We start from the raw sequence: 26,321 nt of genomic DNA on the forward strand, positions 1-26,321 counted from the left end.
AAGCATCCATAAGCACATCACAAAATAATTGGTTGTGGGTGCAGAGCAGCATGCAAGTGTATTCAGGTGTTACTTTATTCAAAGAGCAAGTGAACAGGTTCAAACTTACAAAAGTATGTGTGCTTGATCTGAACTTTTAAAAAATAATAAGTGCTCTGATAGCCTGCAGTGAAACCTTGTTCATGAATTTATAGAGCTCATTTACAAAATGCTATCAGAGAAACCTTTAGGCAGTATCCCAACCTCACATAATCAATATCTGAGAAAGATCCATTGATTTAGTGGAATTTTGCCTTGTAGGGAGGTAAAACCCAGTCCATTGGCTACTGCATTTTACAGTAATCTGCCCTGGCAATAAAGAAAACACTCATTGAAATGTGGCACAATGAAGTTGCTGCCTATCTATAGGTCATCAGTACAACAGCTTGTATTCCTGTGAAAAGATTGTTGAAACACCTACATTAGTGCTCACTGCCAGCAGAAAACAGGAAAACTCAGGTTGCTTCCATCTCCCAGAGAGCTCATTGACTCTAGTGTTTCCACAGGAATAACTGAAAACAGTCTCCCCACACATCAGTAAATCATGCAATAAAACCACGGCCCAGGAAGTTGTAGCGACCCAGTGAATGCAACCCTGCAAAAGTGAACATAGCTCTGATAACAACAGGAGGTTGCCAGAGAAATATGTCAATCAGTGCCCTGTTGGTTGGGTAAAATAGATCCATTTCATGAAATGAATAATTATTCTTTGTAAAAGCTTCAAAAACAGCTGAAGATATCAAGTGCAAAAGCAGCTGCCAAAGATAAAACAGTGAACCAGTAAACATCTCACTGCACAGGAATCTGACATCTTCCGACATCGAGATTTCTGCCAAATTCTTGTTGAGATTTTCAGCTGCAAAAGGGCCTCCACACAAATGCTTCTTTTAAACAGACTTGGAGACTTCAGGATTGTACTGACATCCAATGGCAACTCCTTTAGCACTATACCTTGCCAGCAAGGCAGAAGAAATATTAAAGGTATTCAGCTGCTTAAAAAAGAGTGAGTTTAGAACTAGTTTTCAAGGTTTATGTCTCAGCTATAAGGGAGGGGAAAAGCTTGCTTCAGCCTGCAGTATAAATTTCAAAATTCAATAAATTTCATTCAAGACTGGCAGTGTTACTAGAACCAAGACTTCCACTGTCTATTAAACTCTCAAACTTTAAGAAGTAGTTAGAAATCCTAATCAAACCCCACAGATCTGTTTGCTCACATGCTGCTGCTACTGGCTTGATCCTCCTTCTGATGATCTAGGCAAATTTCAGACATCTATCTGGGACTTCTAAAGAATAGACCAATGAGCCACAGTTCCCTTCTCAAAACACACAATAGAAAAGAGAGAATGAATCACCTGCAAAAGTGATGCTCAACAGAGGAATCCTGAATCATGCTGAGGAAATACCCATTTCTTCTCACTGACTACACAGGAAGTCTAGAGCAACCTTCCCTCTTTAAGGTTTCATCAGGAGAAATTACGTGACTGAGACAGGACCGATCTGCGTCACAAAGACTTTATACAGTATATTCCCTAGCAGTCAATATTTCCCTAAGGAGAAACTGCCAGTCACTGCTACCGCATCACATGGGAAGACAAACAGAGTATTAGCCCCAGTTTAGGTGACAGACTCATCTGTCAAAAACAGTGCCTTAAACTACACTGGGAGACAAGTCAGCAGCAGCATACCAGTCTGTGAGGCACACCATAATGTTGTGTGTGCACAGTGCTCCCTAATGAATGGGCAACCTCATTCTGCAATGACATACATGGCTACTACACCTGAAGGGGAAAAAAGGGAGCCAGGTAGTTTGCAACAGACTAAATGACAAAGGCAGTGAGCGGCAGAGTTCATAGACTAGAGGAGGAATTATCCTGTTCATCTACATTTGAGGAGACGCATAAAGGCTGATGGGCACTTCCATGATTCAAGCAGCTAGGGATGACAAGTGTCTTTCCTTTTTTCACTTTTCTCCTCCCTTCTCCTGTAAATCAAAAAATTGACGAGAACATATATTTTTTTTCTTAGGGAAAACAAAATCATTCCATCACAGTAACTATCTCTATAGCTGCTATACTAAAATTTCACAGAAGAGGAGGAGAACAGATGTTGTGTATTCAGCGTATTTCAGAATAACTCCCAAGCTTCTTAGTGTTAGCCACAAGTGAGAAATTAGTCACAGCTACCTGTTGGTAGATTCATAAACATGCACAATGCCTTCTCCGAAATAAAGATTTGCTTAATAAGACCCTAATGTAAACAGGTGAGAAACAAGCTTTCAAAAGTTGGGCAAGGCAATTGCAAGTGAAGTGGATGATAGGCTGTTCCTCTCTCATAAGCAAACAAGCACCATTTGGCCTTTACTTTGAAACTGTCTCATTTATGTAAATGTTCTTTCTATTTAATGGGCAACAGAGTTTACTTTCTGATTTTCTTTCTTCTCCTCAATTAAGAAGCAAGAGGAAGCAGTTCTAGTACCAGTACGATACTCGAATTCCATGGGCTTGTTTATTTTCATAAAAGTGTATTAAAATAGGGGCTATTTTTAGCCTCGCAAATTACTTCTCACATCTCTTCCACGATGCTAAAGACCAAGTCCTCTGCTCTGTGCAACCTATCAGTTCAGAGGGATGCCTGTATATATAACATTTATACTGATGCAATGTAACAATACCGCCATAAAACTGAACTGCACCCATTTACCAAGTGCTTCCAGACCCTAAATATTCTTACCTTTGGCCAATCCCAGTGGGACATGCTACTAACACCACCTATGAGCTCAAAATCAAGGCCTTTGATGCAGTTTGAGAACACGAAACTGAAAAGGCAATGTAACCGATGCCCTTTTTCCAGCACATAGTAGCATTCCCATTTGAAACCAACATTGTCCTTACAAAAAATTTTTAAAACATTGTAACTACTGCATAGCAAAGCCAAGGAACCACATTTCTCCTGCCTCTGCTGCTGTTTCAAATTTTTAAGGTACAAGAAAACCTCAGCTACTGTAATCTCTTCTCAGTGCTCTTCCCAATGTCAGTAGTGAAAAGGAGATTAGATTTTTAAAAAGCTTTAAAGTTTATTCTTGGTATATGCACACCAGGAAATAAAACTCTACTTCACCCCCAAAATAATGACAGTTAATTTAGTCCAAATTATCTTTTCTCTTCATGCGATGGAGAGTGCCATGAAGTATAAACGAAAGGAGCAATTCTGCCTGACACAGTTGTTGTGAGTAAATTTTCTTGTAGAGTTTAAAAGTATAAGTAAATCTAGCAAGGCTGTGTTGTTACATGCAACTTCTGACAAATCCTTCAGCTGTGTAAGCAGAAGCTTACTATCCCTACGCTCGTGCTCTTCTCTTAAGACACTATGTTGTTCAAAGAAAGCAAGACACAATTTTCCACTTCATTCCAAAAAGTAGGTAAGTTGCAGTTTTCATTAGATTGTTCTACTGCCAATTACAGCAAGATTTAAAACCATTTTTCAGCACTACTTAACTGGCTACTAGCACAAAACAAGAGACTAGGACACGTTCAGATTACAAAAGCAAGCTTTCAACAGATTTTCTATAAATGCACAGGCACACAAAATGGGTACTCCTAACAATAGAGCTAGGACTATGCAATCATATGTGTGTGTGGCACTGGGAAATCCGACAAGAGAAAGCCAAGGACCAAGAAGAAACAGGATTTAAACAGAAGAGAACTGATGCTCTAGGTTGATGCAGTGCTCCACCTGACACAAGTGCTTGTCACCAAGCAGTGGTGAGGAGAGCTTCCTCATGCTCTGAGAAAAAGAAACAGCAGGTGTGACTCATCCTAACATGCATCTCCATACACAAACCAAGCTCTTCAAGTAGACGTCCATATTTCTAGCCTCATCACCATTTCAACTGTCAGATACTACAAAACAAATATATAGGCCACTTAAATAGTTTTTGTTTCCTTGCAGGAAGGCAGAAGACTCCTTCTCCTGCAGCAGAAGGAGTTTCAAAATGCTTAATGTATTTCCTTCTCTTTAAGGATCATAAAATGTCTCAAGTATTAGCTTCAGCCTCACGGACCTTCAGCTCTTCTTTCTGGAATCAAAGTTCAATCTTGACTGCCTTTGTAATCAAGACACATTTTTAACACAGTGGTTTGCAGCCGTGTCCTAATCATAAACAGTCACTTCCTCTGGTGACCAGGAATAGGACATGAGGAAATGGGATGAAGTTGCTGTAGGGGAAGTATTTACACAGGGATTATAAAACAGGGACAAAACAGGGCCTGTTGTGATAAGACAAGGGGTAATAATTTTAAACTAAAGGAGGGTAGATTTAGTCCAGATATAATGAAGAAATTATTTACAGTGAGGGTGGTGAAGCCTGGAACATGGCCCAGAGAGGTGGTGGATGTTCCATTCCTGGAAATATTTAAGATCAGACTGGGCACCTTGATCTAGCTGAAGAGGTCCCTACTCATTGCTGGGGGGATTGGACTAGATGTCTTTTAAAGGTCACTTCCAGCCCAAACTACCCTATGAGTCTTCTGTGATTCTAAGTTCAGACTGGACATTAGGAAAGGGGTCTTCATCCAGAGGGTGGTCAATCACTGGAACAGACTCTCCAGAGAAGTGACTACATCACTAAGCCTGGCAAAGTTCAAGGAGTATCTGAATGATGCTTTAAATCACATGATTTAATTTTAGGCAGTGCTCCCTGGAGCAGGGAGTTGGAGTCAATGATTGCCATGGGCCCTTTCCAGCTCGAAAGATTATGGGATTCAATGAATCCTCCTCTGTCCTCCTGTCCACATCTACACTTCCTATCCATCTAGCTCCTGCACTTTTGTAATGGATGCACAACTAATGTATCATCATATCTGAAGTATTACAGGCCATGAATCGAAGCCATACTATTATTGAAGAATGATATTTCTTTGTTTGGTGAAACCAGGTATTCTTTTTCCTTCTGGTTTTTGAAAGCTATAGAGTATTTGGAGTCATACTTCTCATGCTTATGTTTCATTGCTCTTTACCAATCCAGTCTGAGTTTTGTCTTGAACATCTAAAAAAATCCCAGACTGAAATTCCTATCATCATCTCATTTCAAGAACTGCAAAGTTAAGGGAAAAGCCTAACATAATAAAAATCACAAGCATGCACAATAAAATTGCTATTTCATTCTACCCAGATGCAGAAAAAAAAAATCTGAATCATTTATGGTTCTCAACCATCATAAAAGCAATTGACATTCGTTATCCTCCAGCAGGAGTCAGCAAGAACTGCTCAGCATTTAAATGCAAGCTCAGGCCACCCAACCAACCTACAGATTCAGTAAGTGTCTCCAACAACACACATGCCCAGGTGGACAAGAAAGGAAGATACTAAGTGCCTTTTCCCAAGTGCAAATGCCTCCACTAGCATGAGTGGCATGAAAGGATTCGACTTGGACTACCTAAGACCAGAGAGGAAGCTCCCCCACCATGTGTAAATGGTGTAACATTACTATGTGAGAAGAACAGGATACTCAAAATGCAGTCTTTGCTGCCATTTAAAAGGGCCCAACAAAAAAGTCTAGAGCACTCCAAAAGCATCTGTTCTACTAAAATTGAATATTTTCAATTAGCTCCCATTAGGAAAGCAATATGTTAGAACACGTGACTTAGCCCCTGAACACGAAATTAGTATTATTTCCTTACAATCAGATATAAACGTGAATCTGCCTAATGCCAAGACATTCCTGTTACAACATTTCTAACCATCACAGCCACGGCCTTCAAAACACACTAAAGCAAGAATGCAGGCTGAAGTATCCTACACTGTATTTATAGTTATGCAACACTACTTTTTAGAGTTGCTACATATGTACTGCCCAACCACATACATGAAAACACATTCACTTTCTGGTCTAAAAGCACAGTATAATGTAATAGATTAGATCTAAGCATCAACAGTTTCTTAAAATATCTGGCACAAAGAGCTCAGCTTTCAATAACCAACACAGAGAGAACAAGCTCCCCATTCACTGAAGAAAGTCAGCTGGGAGAAGGGTTTGCCCTCCTCAGCAAATATTTTATAAACAGGGAATTAATGTTGAATCTTTGGTCTGCCTTGAAGGAGTTCTTACTTATAAGTCAAAGTTTAAACATTCACTAAAATACACATCCAAAAAGAACCAACTCAAGAATATTACTGAAAAGCAAAACAACACACACGCTGCAATAATATGAACACAAGAAAACCCAAGCAAATACTGCCCATTATTTGTTGTTGCTGTCCTGTAAAAAAAAAAAAAAACAACAAAACAAAACCAAACATGAAAGCTAATTAAGTATCAGCTTGTTTACAAGGCGGGTACAAGCCTAATGTGTGCGTTTTATGCTGTAGTAGCCACTAATATTAAAAAAGTCTAATAATTACATCAAAACAATAAAACCATCAAAGGAGCACCAAAATGCAAATATCCCAGACTGTCTAAACCTGGGTGGCCACCCAAGGCTCTCAGGACTCATCCAGCTTGCATGCAGTTTCAGAGCTTCTTCCTTGCGTGGGCTACATGAGCCCAAATTCCTGCAGCTGGAAGGCAGGGGGGAAGAATAAAAGAAAAAAATATTAAAAAGGCCAACATTACCAAGTTACTCCAGGACCCATTCACAATCTTGTCCAACAGAAGGGAGCTGGGATCCCTAGGGACTCAAGACTCCATGGGGATTCACAACTGCCCCCACTTAGCAATGAATTCCAGAGCTTGCCTTTCTCCCAGCCCTGGGAGATAGGGTGCTGTTCCAGTCATGAGATGATCAGTGCTGAGACCATGAATAAGACTGGGACCTGCAGGGTCAGGCAGGCTGGCAACTGCCATCTGTAACTAAAATAGAATTCTGTTCCAGCAGAAATTTCTTTGCCTCACATTGATTTATAAAATTTCAGCCCCTAGAGTTCTTTTTTTTATGCCAGAACCACTGGCATAAAAAAAAAAAATCCTGTGGGTCTATCAGTGGTGTAGTAACAAGCAGAGCCACACAACCAGTCAGAGTCCTTTGCTTCAGGCAAACACAGTCAAGGATGTCTGGAACAAATCTGATGGTACACACTGTGCTGTTTTTTCCAACGCACTGTGATATACAAAATAATTATTTTGGACAATGAAGCCAAATCATCTACCATGAACTTAAAGGTACGAATAGAGACTTCTCAGACAGCCACAAGCTGCAGGTGTACCAACCATGAAAACCAAATCAGCCTCATGTACCTTTACAACCTTAACAGCCAAAAGAGTTCCACATCACTAAGCTTGCCACAAAACCAGGCTGTCACAGGAAGATAGATATAACATATCCAGCCTTAACACAGAAATTAAAAGCATGGTGTAAGGTGCAGTAACTAGTAGAAAACACAACAGTGACTGGCAGAAAACTGCAGCTGATCGGCTGATTGTACTTGTATTAAAAGCTAGCAACACTGCAGGATGTGAAACTTTAGCTTGTTCCAAGATAAAAAAAAAAAGGAAAGCACAGCAGACTAAAAGCAAAGATAAGCCCAACTAGTGAGATATTTGACAAGGACTTTTTTGAGGGGAAGGAAAAAATCCAGGATTTGTTAAAATAGATTTGTGAAAACATTTTTCCCTATAAATATGAAGCAAGCACTAATTTTTCCCCTTCTATCCTGATACAGTCCTAAGAATCTGTATGCTTCAGAAGAATGTCTTTACTTAACACTTGTACAAAAATAAAGAAAGCAAAAGACAGGGAATTGTGAAGAAGAAATATTTCCTTAAAAGACAGACAGAAAAAAAAACAGGATGGTGAAGAAAAGGGTATGGAAAAAAAATATCAGAGAAAATAAATGTTTGCTTAGTTACAGGAGGATAAGTTTGAGGTTGATTTTTCACAGATCCCCCAGAAAAGAGGCTTGGGAGCCACATGTTCTAATTTTCCACCTGCAAGCACATTCATTCCCACACTTTGCAGGTGCAGCCATCCCATTCCAAACACTGTTTCCTTTCACAGGAAAGCTGTACAGCACGTTCTTCTGGGAAAATGCAGAGCTGACAGCTGAACTAGGGGCAAAATGTAGCACAGTGCAGATGCTGGAATATGTCCCTCCCTACAGAACTGTGCATACCAGATCTACCCTGCACAGCACCACGGAGACCCAGCCCCAAGGTGGCCACCCACACTGGGAACTGCTCTCATTCCACAGGATTATGTGCCAATCCGCAACAGCACAAACACCACTGGATATTACTAAGTATGAAGCACATAGTAAGATACTGAAAACGTCTTCCAGGAAAGAAAAAAAAGAAAAACAAACCAAAGCACACCTTCATTCCTTCACAGGAGGCTCAGCAGTATCACGTACTAAGACACAGGTACTATGGAGAGCAAAATGTGACTTCAGTTTTCCCTTAGAACTGTGGTAAGGGAGTGAAGGGGAAGAAAAAGGCCATGGATTGTCTGATAGTTGTGCAGAAAGCAGCATCGCACCCACATTTTCAGAAAGCCACAAGAGTGTGTGGGTTCTCTGTTTTCGGAACAAGAGCACAGTGAAAGCAAGCTTGTTTACCTTAGACACTGTACAAAGACTTTTTTTTAAATAAATGGTTGAAAGGATGCCTCCTCTCTGAGGAGTTAGCAGAAAATAAAAGGCAGATTTATATGTCTAATCTATGCAAATATCTACTCTACAGGGCATCACAAAGACTGCTTTATATCAGACAGTTTGCAGATCCCAGGTGCTTTAAATATGCCAAAAACATGCACAGCATCTCCACCTGTGGTGGCTGCTCACTGAGAACAGCTGGATGAATAAAAAGAGGTTGTCTAAGTAGCCTTCCATGAAAAATAACTTTTGCTAATGTGCCAATCCCCATATTCCCACCCAAATTACCCCTGATGTAGCTGCCATTGAGTCTGAAGAGGGAGGGTTTTGGTTTATTGTTTGTTTACATTTTTAATTTGGTTTATCACAAATTCTTCTAGAAATTTTCAAATTATAGCAATAAAAACATGGTGAAACTCCTACTGACATCTCAAGAAATTATCATGGGATTTTAAATAATCTGTGGAAATGGAAAAATCTGTGGGACCGGGCACCAGTAGAATGCCATGAACAGCAGTCAGGGAGATGCTGGAGTCACTTAGATCTTGGAGGACACAGGATTAAGATCAGGCAATATATACAGATGGGAGCCTCAACTCAAGAGAAAAGAAACAGAGTAGAAAGAGTAGAGAAGTAAGACGTCTAGAGGGCAGGAAATAGCTTTCTTAGGAGAAGACCTAATGCTGAGAGTACGAAGCTATGACATTGAAAGTAAGCAACATTACATGTCATGGCCATTACCGGAAAGAAACGACAGGTACTCTATAACTGGTGTCAGCTTTCTCTAAGTTCCCCTAGGACAGGCCAAGAAACATGGCTACCCTGAGAAGCCTTGCCATTCACACTCAGAACCACGAACAGAACAAGACTGATGATGTCCTGCTGGTGCTTCTTACCCTGTCCCAATGATTCACTTTGTCCAAAGAGAAAAAAAACACCCATTACTGCTAATGTTTGCATCTTTAAACAAGTGTCAGTTTTATTAAAAAAGAAGGGAAGAACTTTAAGCTAGAGTCAGATCTGATGTACTAAAACCAATACAATGTCCCCCAGAGTACTCTTTGCCTCTTTTTCTTGCAGGCCTCAGAAGTTGGCTTCAAAGAGCTTACGAGCTGAACAAGCTGCTCTGACAGTCTTTTCATTTTCTTTCCCAAGGATCCTACAGGTCCTTCGTTCTCATATTATCAAAAATACCTATTAAAAATCAACTACAGGCACCCCACATTAAGACATGGCAGTACTTGTGTTTATATGACAGGTGTCTGCAGCTCTACAGGTCCTCAATAACCAATTATATGGCCAGAGCAGGCAACCCATTCACTTACTCAGTCACTCAGCACCCATCCACAATTTGAAACTATGAGGTCATTTGGGCACAAACTGAAATATAAGAAATACTTTCTAAGCATAAACTCCATCCTTCATTGTAACGGTGACTGAACAATGGAACAGATTTTCTGGAGAGGGTGTGGAGTCTCTCCCTCCATGAATATATTCAATATCCAATGGGACAGAGTCCTAGTGCAATCTTCTCTAGCTGATCTTACTCTGAGCAGACAGTCTCCAGAGGTACCTTCCAACCTCAGCCATTCTGTAACTCCTACTTGCGTTTCACTTCAGCAAGTCAACAGACACTCCCACCCCTGTGAGGAACAGCACTGGCTTCTTTCTACATTACTATTCCACTCCTCTCCCAGCATGTCACACACAGACAGGGTTCCATAGAGTCTGTTCTGCACTGGGGGACATAATGCTTGGAGCACTGTTACTCACCCTTATTTCTGCATCCACACTTGGCTTGTGCAATAACAGGAAGTTACCAGCAAAACCATGAAGAGCTCCTGACCACTATCAACACCTACAGGCTGCTAAAGTCCAGTGGCCTGCAGGCATAGGTAGCATTTTATACTTCCAGCGGTAATGACAAATGTAAAGGGGTTATGCTTTTATAAATATTGTCTTATTTGTACTGGGATTCTTCCTGTTGGTCCCAATCACCAAACAATAGCAGAACACAAAATGGTCCTCAGATTGTCTTGAAGAGTCAGACAGTCTTTCAAATAAAAATGATTAAGGAACACTACCTCAGAGCCACTGACTGACACCCCAAGTAACAATTCTCTCAACCATGAAAACCCAAAAGCCTTGGATCATTTTCTCTTTTTGCAAAGACAGTACATAAGGAACAGGAGGTTGCTGTCACTGGAAACAGGAAGGAATATTCAATTCAGCAGCAAATCCATCAAAACCAGCCATCAAGTCTATAATCCTACAGATCAGAGGCAGAGTAAACTAGTTCAGGAAACCAAGTCCCAGGTTTTTGAGTGCTTGTGCATTATGTCAGTGTTTGTGGAAGCATTCTCAGAAGACTTTTCATCATGTTCAAGGAATATTAATCAACCCCAGAAATTATGGAGTCTACAATTAACTAAAAGCTTGGGCTGAGAGATTTGGTTTCACTTCAAGCTCCAAATATGGCCAAGCAAGCTAAGGACTGGAGATGTTTCCACTGAGAGAAGGTTACAAAGGTTCACTAGGAGCATTACTGTCACTAGCTTTGCAGCTTCAGCTTTCGGTGATGGTTTTGTTTTGGGGTTGAGTTTGTTTTGTGGTGGTTCTGTAGCTTCCCAGAAGGAGATGAAGTGTCTCATCACAAATTTTTCATTTAAGGTAGATTTGTCATTTGTACCTATAAGTCAAATATGTAGGCACTGAGTGGGTGAGTCCAGTGCCTACCTCAACATTAGATGTAATCATATGATGATCAAGCCTAATCCTAAAAACAGTCACTATCAAATTGTTTAATCAGTTTACTAAGAGCAAACAAAGCCAAAAAAAGCCCTACAAGCCCCCATCCATCTGTCTACCTAATTGTGCTGTAGACTAAGCCTTTCTCTGCCATTTGCTTCAGAAAGGTCCTCCGTGTCCTCACCTTTCCTTGTTTCAAATATAAATGCACCTATTGCACAGTTGAAGGTTTGCTGCCATCACACCATCTACAGTGCAGCAATTCCACTTCACAGAATAAACAAACAGACCTTAACAGGCTATTCTGTATCTGAAATCCACTAGTAAACTGCTGGCATTGATACAGACATTTAAAGAAACATAAGAGCCACTTATAAGACTCTGCAGCTTATGCTATCAATCACTTCAGAAAGAAAAACAATTCAGCAGCCACTCCAATTCAGAGCGCTGTGAAGTTCAATTGTCACTGAAATGTTCTGTTATTACCAACCTGGGCAGAATGAGCAAATATACCCCTGCAGGTGAGCTATGAATGAGCAATCAGCACTGCAGGCTGCAGCTTGAAGAGATAATAGCATCCAAGTAGCTGCAATGCTTCCTTACACACAGCTAGGCCAGGATTGGGCTGTCAATATGAGCAACAGAACATTTCAGACATTCTGTCTGCACGTTAAATAATTCTGAAGGAAAAGAATATGAGGCTTTCCTCTCCCAATGCATACAAAACAGGAAGGTACAGATACAGAGAAGCATTAATGTTTGGTCTATTAGCAGAGAAATTTAAGTTTTATGATGCTTTTATCCTACTTCTTGGCAAGAAATCAGCATGTGCAGTAGTCAAGGGATGGCTTGACAGCTGCCATTTTAAGAAACAAATCTTATCAAAGTCAATTTTCCAATTCAGTGACAAGTACAAATCCTTTAAAATACACAATCTGCAATATAAAACTTCTTACACACCTTCTAGAATTAAAGACACTTTTTCTCCACTATTTATACATCTTTTTTTAAGACATTATGGCCATGTGGTGAATTTCAGGTTTGCACCAAAAGAACATTTTTTTCAGTGGGGAGGCTTCTGCCACCCTGTAGCCTTCATCCACTGATTCCAGGTTTTACTTCTAGTTTTTCTGATGCAACTTTCCTCTAGACCAGAAAAATAGAATAATTTTGGTTAAAAAGAAAACAAACCCACCCCTTTTTGGGTGAGGTGGGCTTTTGTTTCTTTTGTTTCCTTGCTCTCTTTTTTTTTTTTTTTGGATTAAATTTAATTTTGCACAGATGTGCAAAAACCACACAGTGATGTGGTTTACAAGAACGGCCCCTCAAAACAAGTTGTATTGTTACAACTGCAGCACAGGGCTCTCAATAAAACAGTAATTCCCACTGAAGTTGTTTGCAAAAGTACACCCTGATCATAATTAAAGGACTAATACCCTCCACCAGTTTTAATCTTTTTGTGAAGCATAAGGGGAAAAATGAGGAGTGGAATGGGCAAAACCCACAAAAAGATGCCAAAGTTCACTTTCAGCAAACACAGGTAGACATAAGAATACTAAACTAAAACTCTATATAGAGGTCCTTTGCCTATGGCTTCCTTTTCATCAGTAGAGGGTTACAGAAAAAAAAGTATAGTCACCATGGTCCCTTTTAAAAGTCATGTCAGGTTTTTAAACATTTTAAACATAACTATTACTCCTTTTTTTTTTTTTTCTGCAGTTGGTCATGCATAATCATTCACCAATACAGTGCTTTTTTTTCCCCTCAAACAGGCATAATTAAGTGGTGATTTCTCTCATTATTTGCCCCACTTGGGCAATCAGCAGGAAAGGAAATAGCCAGATGATACCTGAGCAAATACTGAAAGCCAGAAACAGAGCAAGTGTCCATTCCCTCCCAGCTCTATCACGACAGCGTGAACAGAGGGAAACCACATACCTTGTGACCTCCTGCTGCAGTCGGGAAACACTGGGCACATAGAACATTACCCCAAAGAAAAGCAAGGGCTCATTGGCAAATTTGTCCAGCTGCTTCTTCAGGGGTTTTTCCAGTTCCACCCAGCGATCTTGCTGGTTCTTGCTGAGAAACCAAAGGCCAAAGTAGTGAGTCTAGACAAACAAACAAAATAGCGTCAGTTTACTTTCTCCAGCTGGATCACATACACACACCCAGTGACACAAATGCAAATAAGAACAGGTGGTATCGCATATCTTGTTCCATATGCAAAACCATAGTCATTTCTTTCTGACTGCCCTTTTTTGTAGGACAATTTTTGAAGACAATGACAAATTAATATTGCAGTATAATATACTTCACAGAGTACTATCTGCCCCCTACCATCTCTTCCAAATGCACGTTGAAGAGCTCTGCCTGACATTAAGGCACAGGTGACATAAATGATTTATATAAAGTGTCTGAGTCTTTGTTTTCTTAAAAGACACTAGTGCCTTGCAAACAGACAGTAAACACTAAACCCGAATTAAAGCACAAAGGCTTCATGTGACTGGATCAGGCCCACTGCACACAAAGGACAAGGACTCTTCCAGCTATAAAAAGAATGCAAACCCACATGCATAAGTCAAAATATATCTACCAATACCAGAACCATTTACCCAATGCAGAACATATTTGCTCAATTTTTTTAATACACTCACGAGATTTTATGATGCACAAGCATACACTTAAAATGTGCATATCACACAAGTTGTTTGCTCTGGGTTCTACAGGAATACCAGAAAAACCTCAGCTGTTTCCTATCCAGTGTAAATCTCAGTGAGGATAGTACCTATTCTATAAGCTCCATGGTACTGCTGCTGGTGAAGGGTAATTAATGTGAAACAGCATTCAGAACTAGAGCTTCAAATATTATGAATTGGTAATAATCAGCAGAAGGCATTGCCATTCCATCACAAGGGATTTATTTATTTATTTATTCATTTCTTTATTCATATTTAGCAAAGGAATTAATCCATCAGTTGCTTGGAAATATGGCTGTCGACCTAACTATGAAGTTTGCATCAACAGTTTTTTCTTCAGTTTTTCATCTGAGAGCATCTGGAGATTTCCAGCAGTGTCTTCAATATAAAACATCACTTCATGCTAACACCAGAATCAACGAAGGAAACTGTGAGAGGGAGTTTTGGGGACACTAAGCAGATGTAGGGTCTGAAAGCGGGATCATTACTATTTCTGCAAATTTCTCATTTTATTTCAATAAACTTTTTTCTTGGTGTTTAATCCAACTGACTCCCTATTCAATGAAAACTTTCCAGTAGTTTCCATTAGATCAGATTAATCCTAAGCAAAGAGAACATTTTATTATTATATCTTAATTTACCTGGAAAACAATCCTATCAGAGGCAGTCACAATCCTTTACACACAGCACCACGTTTTAAATAAAGATATTTGAGACAAAGATCTCTTATTTGCTGTTTTATAAAGTTTTCATTTGAAATTACTTTTAATACATTCAAAACATTTGGCCAATAAATCAACTACAAACATTTCACCGACTGGACTTCCCAGGTGTTCATGCTTTTAAATAAATAGTCTTCAAAAGTAGCAGGCAAATTGCAGATGCTACACTTTGCAAAATCCACCATCAACAGCCTGTTTCACTTTGCTAAGGATGCTTCTATAAAAACCATCGCATGCACCATGACTTACCACACAACACAGGGACAACTAAAGCAATACCAAAAATTTTAAATGCTTACGAATGACAACAAAACAGCAGGGGAAACACTGCTCCAACTACTTTATAGCTGAAGGCATGCAAGAGACAATCGTGCAAAACTCTGAATGGCAGCACAGGTGTATTTACTTTAGGGTCTCATTACATACACATTTTCAACTTTGGAAAACATCCAGGCTAGCATTTAACTAAGGTGATAGCTAATTCAACTTGATTCCTCAATTAAGCCTGACAAACAGCTTGAGCACTGCTCAGTCTGGTACAGTGAAACAAGCTTGGTTTTTTTGTAGTATTTCCTTCTAGCAATTAAAGGTATCGTCAATAAATCAATCTATCTCTCAGGGCACAAATAAATCAAGAAGTCAGCATCTCCCATAGGATTAACTTAAAATAAAATTAACCAGTTCACTGATACACGTCTACTCTCACCATTATAGTAATTAGATAAAAATGAAAGTGGGAGGAACAGTGGAGGCATTAGACAAAAGGGATTATTGTGAAGATGGAAAAAAGCAGTGATTTTACCATCTCATAAGGGAAACCCTTTAACACAGAAATACTTAAAAATCACTGCAGGGCAGCTCACCCTCAGCAAGAAAGTGCAGAACTGGGAAATCAGAGCTTCCATATTACTTTAAACATTCACATCACCTAGGACCCAAATTTGCAGTGTCAAGTACCTGTAAAAGATCTGACAACTAAGAAGATCTGGACTCTGAACTCTAAGAGTTATTCAAGGGTATTGCAATTAAAGAAATCAAATGAGCACAGTCCCTCCCCTTTGAGTGGGGCTGGGGGACAACAAAAGTTTAGATTTGCTACAGTAGAAAGGCTCTTCAAATACCAAATCCAAAATCCTGAATCAATTCCAAGGAGCAAGAAGTAAATGAAATGCAGTGTTGAAGCTTCTAGACTACAACAGATATCATGGACCAAACATGGCAGCATGTATTTTGCACAGTTAAAAGACAACTGTTTTCCTGGAAAGTAGCCTGGAGAAGATCAAGCAATTGCAGATGAAGCACAGGAACTGACTGCAGAGCACAGCTAAAGTCACAAATGCATCCACTTTGGAGAAACAACCCACACAGTTATCTGAACAACAGCTCCCTGTCACAGGAACTTTACTTCTTGAAAACATTAGTATTTTTTAAGAACCCACAGTGAAGAAGGACTTCTGCAGCCACTACTTTGAATGCCTGGAGATACGCCCTCTGGTAGGAATATTAATAATTCCCAAACAGGAATGGAGGACTGTGGGACTGAAAACAGTTGGACCATCAAGTTCAATATGCTATGACCAGGCATATGGCTGTCCAGAAGGCCTCACAGAGTGTGAGTCATCTGTTGCCATGCTCTTCAGTACACAAAGCATTTTTGCAGTACAGACACCTCACAAATTAGTAGAGGGAATATCAAAACAGGGTCTTTAATCTACAGGCAGCTGATTGAAAACCAGGTTGATTCCAAAAGCTGGTCTGTTTGTCCATCTGTAAAAAGAGTGAATCACTGACTTCACTTTTCATGGAATAAATATCTACACCTACAGCTGGCAAGCTCTGAAGTAATACAGACTGCTCTCAAGGTTTTAAAATTTCTCTTACCTACCACATATTACTTCATACATAGTACAAGGAAGCTGGTTTACACTCCTCTAGGAGCTGTGGTCAGAGCACCAGAGCACCTCTGCACCTCAATGACACTATGTGAAAAGGTGATCCTGAAAATACAGTGAGTCAGAAAACTGGATGCACAAAAAACTGTGCTGAGAAGTCTTAAAATAGATTATATTGTAGCTGCCAGTCAAGAGACAACATATTCGTTTTGGACTTGGACTTAGCTATACTCCCAAGACCAGACCTACCCCGCCTTAATGTTGGACAGAGCAGAATTGTCAACAACCAGAGATGACAGACAGTTACTAAACTAGCAAATGTCATTCAAAAGAAACCATCAAGGCTGCCTGGTGTTTATTAAAGCATCTAGTTAAGCGGACAGATAAATATTTATCCTTGAGAAAGACACAGAGTTCCATCTCCTCCAGGCAAAAAGCATTGAGCCCTGCTATCCCAGGGCACTTGCACAGAGGGGAAGGCACCATTTACAGCAATCTATTGTTCATAAAAGGTCTTTTGTCCAAGCACTGCCTGACCTGAGCCCCATCCCAGCTTTGTTGGCAAGACAGGTCAAACCAAGTCAAACTTTGAGGTAACCTGGCTGCCAAACCCAAGTTTTCAGTCATGCCCTACAAGACAAGGGCACCTTCTAGGGCAGAAGAAAATAAAGGTCAGAATCACAGCAAAAGGCCACCCTTGCACAGTGGTCAACATCTGCCTGCAGTGCTCAGCTCATCATAAACTGCTTTGGATTGTAGTGCTGGAGACAACACTATGAAATTTAGCTTAAAAAAGTAATTTTGGTTGGAAAGGAACTTCTTGTCCTCTCTCCCACTTACAGTACATCAGAACATACCATCTTCAAATGTTTTAACATTTTGAAAAGTAAATTAAACAAAAAGAAGAAGGAGACATGAAGACTCACAACAGATTTGTACAGATTACCCTGCTATTTAAAGCAGGTTCATTTAGTCTGACTTGAAAGGAAAAATGCCATTATACTGGGAAAAAATCCCTTTTATCATCTGTGCACATACATACAAGATTATAAAATGACATTTCTGACCTTGTATTTCCATTCTTTCCCTTCCTCCCCTCTTCTTGTCTTTACTTTTTACATAATGTTGGCATAAAAGCTTGTTTTATTGGAAGTGGTAACTGTTCAACTAGAAGACCTGATGCTTTGTCAAGAGCCTTGCTGAAAGGATGAAAACAGATTTTACAGTAGTTACATGGCTCCACTTTCTATTGACCTATTCCTGAACCCTGACTCAGGCAGGCAGGGAGTTGCATTCCCCAGAGATCAAATAGAAATATGCATAATCCATTAGATACTGTTTTTCAGTCATGTGTGGTATGATCGACAGTCCTTCACAACACTGCATATCTCAAACAGTTTTGCCTTTTAGCAGGAAGGGTTTGGACAGTTTTTTGTTTATTTCTAAGAAATTGGCTTGAGTCAGACTAGGATGTATTCCTAACAAGAAGGTACAAGTTGTGGTATATCTGAGATTTATTTAAACATAAGACCAAACTGAAGTATTACCTGAGACTGCATGAAAGAGAGAAACAGGATTTTAGTATTGTTTTGTTAGCATGGGATTTAATGAAGCTTGGCTTATCCTTACTTGTACATCAAGTTTGCTGATTTCTACGAAAAGGCTTATTCCAGCTGAAATTTTTGCTGCACTCATGGAATTTTAAAAGTTTCTCTCCAGCATGGATGCCTGCAAGAATTTTTGCCTCAGTACACTTAATCGGTTTCTCTACTTAGCTATGCAGTTGCACAAATCTTGTAGAAATTTGAAGTTCATCACAGTATTTTTGAACCTTCTGTAGAATTTGACTGGACAGGAAGTTCAAAAGCTATGGTAAGTCTAGGGAGGGAAGGGGACAGTCACCAAATTACTTCATCCTACCATGGCAGGAAGACCAGAGGGGTAGATAGAAGAAGAATTGAATTTGGAGACTGAGAGAAAGGACAGTATCCAGCACCCCTAAGGTTTCTAGCTCCAACTATTCCTCATGCAAGGAGCAGAAGAGGATGCAGGGAGACACTCTCAGAGTTTAAAGAAGTCAATTATTCTCTCATAAAAACAACAACAAAACCCCCAAAACTCAAACAAACAAACAAAACCAAAACAAACAAAAACCAACCAAAAAGAAAAAACCCACTTCTGTCCAAAAATGCTGTATTGTTGAAATCTGAACTTTACAAAACTAGTTCAACATTGCCAAAACTTTGTTTAGAAAAAAAAAGCACGGGGGGTGATGAAAGAAGGGGAAAGCGTTCCAACAACATCAAAGCATTCTCTTCTGTGTTGTTAAAATATTTTTTTATCTTGAAACACGAACTTTTTGTGCTGACATATTTCTTTTTGCATGACAGAAATAATTTTGAAAATGAAAAAAAACCCAAAGCAATAGAAAATCCCCTTGAAACTGAACACTGACCAAAACAGCTTCCTTTGCTACTCTACTGTCCAATGTCTTTTCTCTGGAAAATTTTGAAACTTCAGGCTTTGTTCCAAAGTGGAACAAAAAACACATTCTGAAATCACAAAATTCTTTGTGGAAAAGAACGCTAACCTGCTGACAGAGCTATTGTTTGCAAATGCAGGTGGACCTCCAGAGAGAATCATTAGGCCTCAGACTCCTCCTGCACCAACTAGATAAGCCCACAAGGAATATGAAAAGAATCACCTGATTCATTTCACTGCTTTCTGCACTAGAAGGAGAGGGAAGGACATAACTTCTTTCTAAGGACACCCTAAAGCATCACCAACAGAAAAAAAAAAAACAAGGGGAAAAAAATTACTGAGAAATGTTCCTCTCTAGAATTAAAGGGAGGAGATGATTCTCCCAAAATCCATATTAAAAAAACAAGCCACCTAAGTATGAAAAATCACTGAGCAATATTCTCTCTGCCCTGTTCCTGTCCGCACGTTTTCCAGTTTACTCTGCAAATACACAGAGTGAGATTCTTCTCTCATTCTTTACCATTATGAATGTATGAAACGTGGTTTTGTTTAATTTTCATCTGCGACAATTATTTGCATGCTACTTGCTGCTACTACAAAGGTCTATGGACCAACTGCATAAGACACTGCAAGGGGCTGTAAAACACTGCAAGATTGTTAGATATCCCAGCTGTGCTCACAGAAAGAATCAGCCAGGACAGGCAGATGACAACACAGTAAATTCCAGGCAATGGTTTTCAACCTGTGATTTGAAAAAGTCAAGAAGCATGTAGGATACATGCAAGGAATCTACAGAAGGTAAGAAAAGCCAGTCAGTTCATTTGTCCTATGCACGTTGGAAAGGTACTTCTAAAAAGGATTCAGCACTTAAAATAAACACTGAACTCTACAGCAAGAAATAGGTAAATAAGGATTTCAGTCTTTATTAAGGTTAGACTGGTTTCTTCAGCCTTTCTGGAAGCACTGGGAATGTAAAAGAAGCCTTTCAGAATTTCAGATGTAAAATATTTCAGTTCAACAAAAGGAAGGAAAAAATCACCATCCTCAAACTGTTACCAGTTGCACATAATTGTTGCCTATTTTAGTTCTATAGTAACAAGAGTATATTTCTATGAAGGTGGATATTTAAAAGCCAGAGGGATCTCCTTCCCACTGGCATAATTCAGCCATAAGTGCTGGTGAAACCAGGCTTACATTCAGAAAAAGTTCGTGTAACTTGTCCCTTGGCATCCCAGTTCAGAAAGTAACAGCCATGGCTTTCTAAGAAACCTCATGTTCGTATTACAAAGAGCTCTCAAAGTTATGATGGATGAGCAACAGCCCAAAACCTCGAGTGCTGTTCTGCCTTCAGTTTTCATGCAATCAGACTGTGTTTGTCCAAGCTCCAGCTGCTGATCATATCTGGCCAGCTCTGAGAATAACATGATTCAAATGAACAGACTGCCTGAGCTAAAAATGTGTCAAATTATACAGTGACAGATGGTCTTTCCTGGGTTACTCGTACCTCACGTAATTCCAGCCTCTGAGCAACAGCTTCCAAGCACTCCTGCCCAGTGCTCTCCACGGAGAGGGTGCACTCGATCACATTGCTGTCCAGCAGACGGATCCTTGTCACAAAGCAGTTCTTGCTCAAGACGTTGTAGCGTCTGGTCCGTCGCAGTTTCAACCCGAAAGGCATGGTTGTTGGCCTGGAAGGTCACCCCTTCCCTGTGCTCTTCTGAGAGTTATTAGCACACTTGTTGACTTGCCTCAAAGGCTTCTTCAACTGGCATCACTCTCCTCCAGAAATGGGAATAGCTGTCCATTCCCAGGGCGAGCTTCAAGGGATTCCTGCAAAATACATACAAATAAGTAGACTTCAGTGTGAAATAACGTGTTCCTAAAGTTCAGTGGGAAAGAGAAAAAGCTTAAGAGTCACATTTAAAACCATAAAATTAAACACCTTCACAAACAGGATTGCCAGGCACTTACTACATCTCCCAAATGAACACCTTATACAACAAACCTTTCAAAATACTATTTTGGCGCTGAATTTAAAGTACAGATTTAATTACAAAGCTGTTCTTTGAGAAACTCAGTACAAACGGTAACTCTACAGGGCACGCATCCAGAGGTGCTAACTCTCCCACCATTACCCCCACCGCAGGGGTCTATAACATAATCTTCAAGTTTTGGTGCCCTCAGGCCAGCTTTGAAAAACAGTTAAAAAGCTAAGGAACAGAGGCATTGAAAAGAGATGCGATTTTGAAAGAAGAAAGGCTGGCATCAGTCAGCAGGAAATGCAGGCACTCAGCACCTCTGAAAAAATCAAACCTAAAATATGCATGTGAAAGGCAAGAAGCATCCCAGCCATTTCAGAGAAGCCTCCTCTGAGGCAATCCCTGGCATTTTCCTCACTTACAGCTCCAAAGCAATTCTGCATTTCACACTTTCAGGTGGAATGAGTAACTGCAGGAACACAGCTGTCAGAGACCAGCAAAACACCGAGTGGGAGCAAAAGAACACATATTCTAGATATTTTTTCTAACTAATACTCCTAAAATTTATCAGGGACACATGCAACTGTTGAGCCAAAACACAAACTAAACAGAAGAACTAGAGATACAGAAACAATGACATCTGTGAGATCCACTTCTTTTAAAACAAAACAAAGAAAAAAGTTTAGTTAAGAGTAGGTTCAAGCTAAACTAAAAGAAAGCATTTGCACTGACACAACCAGCTTTCCATGTGCTGAGAGGAATGAAATCAAAAAGAAATTACTTGCTACCAAGCCTTCCTGGTTTTATTTGAATATTCTGGAGAAAGAAAGGAGGAACACTAAACACTGGCATTTGAAAGTCCATTTCTCTTAACAAATAGTACTTCAAATGGAACACTAGATCCCATTTCCTTGCTTCTTAAGAGAAGTACAGGAAGACATTGCCAGCGGAGTGTGCATCATTCAGCTGAATATCACATTTTAAACAGATAGTACATTGCCCACATGTACCCTTTGGCACAGAACTGCACAAATCAGTTATTTTCACTTTTTACTGAATGTAGTTGTTATGGAGATTACTAAAAGCTGCCCATTAGACTAGAGTGGTTATCATTACACTAGAAGAATATTTCACATATTTCATGAAATGCATTTTCCAAAGCCAGTATAGCTTGACATTTATTAGGGGGTTAAAGCAACACAAGCAAAACGGAAAAAAAAAACAAAAAGCACCCCCACACAAACAGAAAACCACAAAACTTCTCACTGGTAGTCTACTAGGTTCACCAGAGAAGACTTTGAGAAGGAGCACGTGCTACTTGACTGAAGTGCAAACAAACCTATCAAATTAGCAGCTGTGATTTAATCTCCCATTTTTAGCTTTCATGGGTACAGGCATAATGTATTGTTTTCACATAATTGCATGAGAGAGCTGTTATACCTTGCATTGCTGTAACGTCAGAAGCCATCAAAGACACATAAATACATCCTCACAACAATTTGACGAGGCAGGGATGTGTTACCCGTGACTCATAGAAAAGGAATTGAAACAAACATTAACCAGCTCGTTAAACACGGCTCAGGAGAATGGCTTCAGACCTATCTACTAAAACATGCAGGCCAGGTTAAGGCTTTAACCCCTGCCAACTACTTGCCAATTACCTTGCTGGCCAACGTATCTCAAACTTCAGCATGAATTTGTAAAGTGGAAAGAATGGAAGGAAATTACAGAGAGGGAAGGGTGTGGAGGACTACATCTTATCAGGAACAGCATTTTTTTTCAGCCTCTGGCTTTGCAGACTATTTTAAGTTGGACACATTGAGAGTTTCAACTGGCCAATTCAATTCAAAAACACCCTTATCTTTCATTACTGTAAGTTGCACACATATCCTTGCAGAGTATAAGCCATTTTCTTTACAGTAATTGTACAGTTAGTAGTAACCTAAAGATGAAACCAATGATGGTTAAAAAAACCCAAGTGCCTGGCCTTGCTGTCCAGGCACATCGAACACTACAGCTATTGCCAGACAAGCTATCCCGGAAGGCACGTGTGAAAACCCACCAATTCCCGTATAGCAAGGTTCTTTAATGTTTGTTTTATCTTGAAGGCATCGGAAGCATGCATTTTACTCATTATTATTTTGTAGATGATCAAAAAAAAGATGTCATTGGAAGACAGAAGTGTTTTGGTCTTCCAAATGAAGGATTCCATTAGAGGATCTCCTTTCCCAATTTAAAGGTTGCCAAGGAGGAGCAATGTCCCTAACCAAGTTAACCACAACTGTGCAGGCGTTCACAACATTCCCCTTCTCAAACTCACACTTCCACTTTAAACAAAACAAAACCAGTGAAACTAAGGCAAGCCTATAAACAGTTTATCAGATAACCATGAACTTGTCCTAATTTTAACAAAAGATTTCTATTAACAGTGTTTCAGCGATGAAAGAGACAAAATTGACAAGTTTTAAACTGACATTTTCTATTAAGGAATCATTTTTCTGAAGAGAAATTAGACTGGGCCCTTTAAAAATTTTTGTTATTTTTTGTTTGTTTGTTTGTTTTTTCTTTTTGTTCCCTGTTTTCATTATTTTGGATTCTTTCCCTCCCCACTGCCATCCTTCAACTTTGTGTATCAATTGCTCTTTGCGAATTAAGTTCATTCTAAAAAGTGTGCCGAATTAAACAAAGTTCTTAGCTAGAGCATAAGCTTTGGACTTTAAACATTCTGCTAAGTGGAAATTCCTTTTTTTAAAGTACATACTTTGCAGGTATATAAAACAGACAAGAAACCTTAGGTCCCTCAACCATTTCTCAGAAAACAGCTACCAAAAAAAAAAAAAAAAGGAAAAAAAGGCTTTGCAGAAGCACATACAAGTTATCTGCCCATCTAACCATCTATAAGTTCTATAAGTGAGCCATCACCGTTATCTGATATGAATATCAATTCAAAAGTGAAACCTCAAAATCGGAAGTTGAAATAGGGTCTCTCTGAAAAACAAAAACACAGCACTAACACTCTCAGTATCTTGGAAAGTAATAGTCTGACAGACTGAGATTTTTGCAATGCTTAGACAGGCATGTGCTGATGCCAGTGCTGTACAAAAGCAGAGGCACAGTCAGGGAACAGCAGGAACAGGGCAGCCATGCAAGGAGGGGTGAGCTGGAGCCAAGGGTGACCCTGGCAGGACAGTGTCCTCACCCCGCAGAGCACAGCCTTGGGGGGCATGAGCTGACAAGCAGAGCTGGGTGCTGCAAATGGGTCCATCGGCAGCCCCAGGCATGGCCGGCACTGAACCAGGTTCAAGAGGTTCCAGCATCAGGAGGCATGGTTGGAGGATGATCTGCCACACAACTTGGGCAGAGGCTGATCTGAAATGATTGTCCCAGACCTGTGGGCAGAGGGTGCGGTGGAAGCCCCAGATGAGGCTGGTCAGGGCCATTGAGGCACACAGGCGCACTCAGGGCCAGAAAAGGCAACATCGTTTACAGGTACAGGACCAGGCCAGCTCTACTCTCTGACTGTATTTTAAATCTTTAACTCCTTCCAATGCATGCTTATCTGAGACAGAGGCTCAGTTTTGCAAAATATCTCTCCTGGAACAGTTTGATGACAAACATGGTGTACAAAATGTAAAAATCAAACAAACAGCTTTTCAAAAAAGCATCTATCCTAAATGCAGTTTCATCAGTAGGAAGACAAAGAGACAATATCTTAGTGGATTCTTGGTAAAGCTTAATATTCCCCTGTTTCAGCAGACTAAGGAAACAATGAAATACGAGCCAGCCCCTTTGCTATCACAGACATTGGAATCACACTATTTATGTTATTTACCTAAAAAAGCCATATAGATAGTCAATGGTTGTGGAGTAGGGAAGACCAAAGGCGGCAAAATAGAATAAAAAATGAAAAGATATTTGACACAGAATAAAAATAAACCTTTACTTCATGATCTCATGCCAAGCACAAAATAAGTTCTCCCAGCAGCTTTCACTAAAAACCAGTTTAAAGATGGGCCTGATGTAAACCACGTATGTTTCAGCTCAGAAAACTCTTACCTACCTCATTCTTTACTTTGCTTGAAAGCCTTACCAGCATATTGTCTGTATAAAGGCAGCAGACACTGAGGTGTGGATCCCTCCAATGGTATTTGATTTCTCCATAACACTGCTGCATCTTGCAGGGTGGGAGAGGAGGAATCACTGATCAGTCTTGCAAAAAATCCTTCCCTATACAGAAGGGGTTTCAGAAAGTACCACTCCCCCATTGTTCAGCCATAGAACACTGTTCTTCACATATCCAGAGGCAGGAAAAAACCGCATCTCTCATACAACCAAGAATATCTTCCAAGCACAATGCTGGGTACCAAACACCTTCAGGCTGCAGATAACACAGCTATAAATGTTTAGGGAGGAAAAGGCTAATCTATTAGTGCTACCTACTATTAGCAACCCACCTTCTTCACTGGTCAGTCCTGCATGAAGAACTAGGTCAGATTCACACTGTGATATGCAACACAGAATTGCTTCTGATTTTTAAGAAAACTTTGTTAGTTTCTGCACAGAATATAAACTCTCCCTATGGATATAAATTACCTGAAGCAGATAAAAATTTCTGCTTTTCCAAAACTTTATTTTTTTTTTTTTTCTTAAATGAGACTTTACAGTGAAACCAGGTCAAACCACTAGTACACAAAAAGCAAATGAATGATTATTTTAGACATTTTCCAAACCTAGAACCAAAAGAAGCCAGAAATACAAAAAATTCTTCCTTAGCTCTTCCAAAGTCAGCTGGGGCTGGCCAGATTTTTGTTCGTTAGTAGTTTTAAAACAAAACAGACTGAAGGGAGCAAGGGAAGCCAAGCCAGTAGGTGTTTTATGAGGAAGAGGTCATGCAGTAGAAACTGCTTTGTGAGGAAAAGGGCACTGCTACAGTCACTGGGCATTCTCCTGCTTCTTTAAATTTATTTGAAGGCCAGGAGAGAAGAAAGGCTTATAAATAATTGAGGCCAAAATAACTCCCAGGATACTTCCAAGTACGTGACTTGCTCCTCTATTACAGACAACAGGTACAGGCTGTACTACATTCAAAGAAGCATAAAAAAATAAATAAAAATAGCGTCTGATATGAAATGCACTTAAAGCAGAACGCTTTCTCTCACTTCATTTGCTTTTGTACGTAAT

The 26,321-nt window shown here is 39.9% G+C and overlaps 1 protein-coding gene across 4 annotated transcripts in view; it reads right to left on the reverse strand.

The window, feature by feature from the left end:
• PTPN14 (protein tyrosine phosphatase non-receptor type 14) overlaps positions 1 to 26,321 on the reverse strand; it is a 113,029-nt gene that overhangs the window by 51,098 nt on the left and 35,610 nt on the right. For all 4 annotated transcript variants that reach the window (XM_050314667.1, XM_050314668.1, XM_050314670.1 and 1 more), the window contains 2 exons: positions 20,666 to 20,991; positions 13,309 to 13,478 (listed from right to left, as the gene is read on the reverse strand). In XM_050314667.1, coding sequence (XP_050170624.1) covers positions 13,309 to 13,478; positions 20,666 to 20,839 — 344 coding nt within the window. In that variant the 5' untranslated portion in view covers positions 20,840 to 20,991. The remainder of the gene's footprint in view (positions 1 to 13,308; positions 13,479 to 20,665; positions 20,992 to 26,321) is intronic.

This window comes from Myiozetetes cayanensis, unplaced genomic scaffold (genome assembly GCF_022539395.1).
Source record: "Myiozetetes cayanensis isolate MyiCay16 unplaced genomic scaffold, myiCay2020 scf2-11, whole genome shotgun sequence".
NCBI classification, from domain to species: Eukaryota; Metazoa; Chordata; class Aves; order Passeriformes; family Tyrannidae; genus Myiozetetes; species Myiozetetes cayanensis.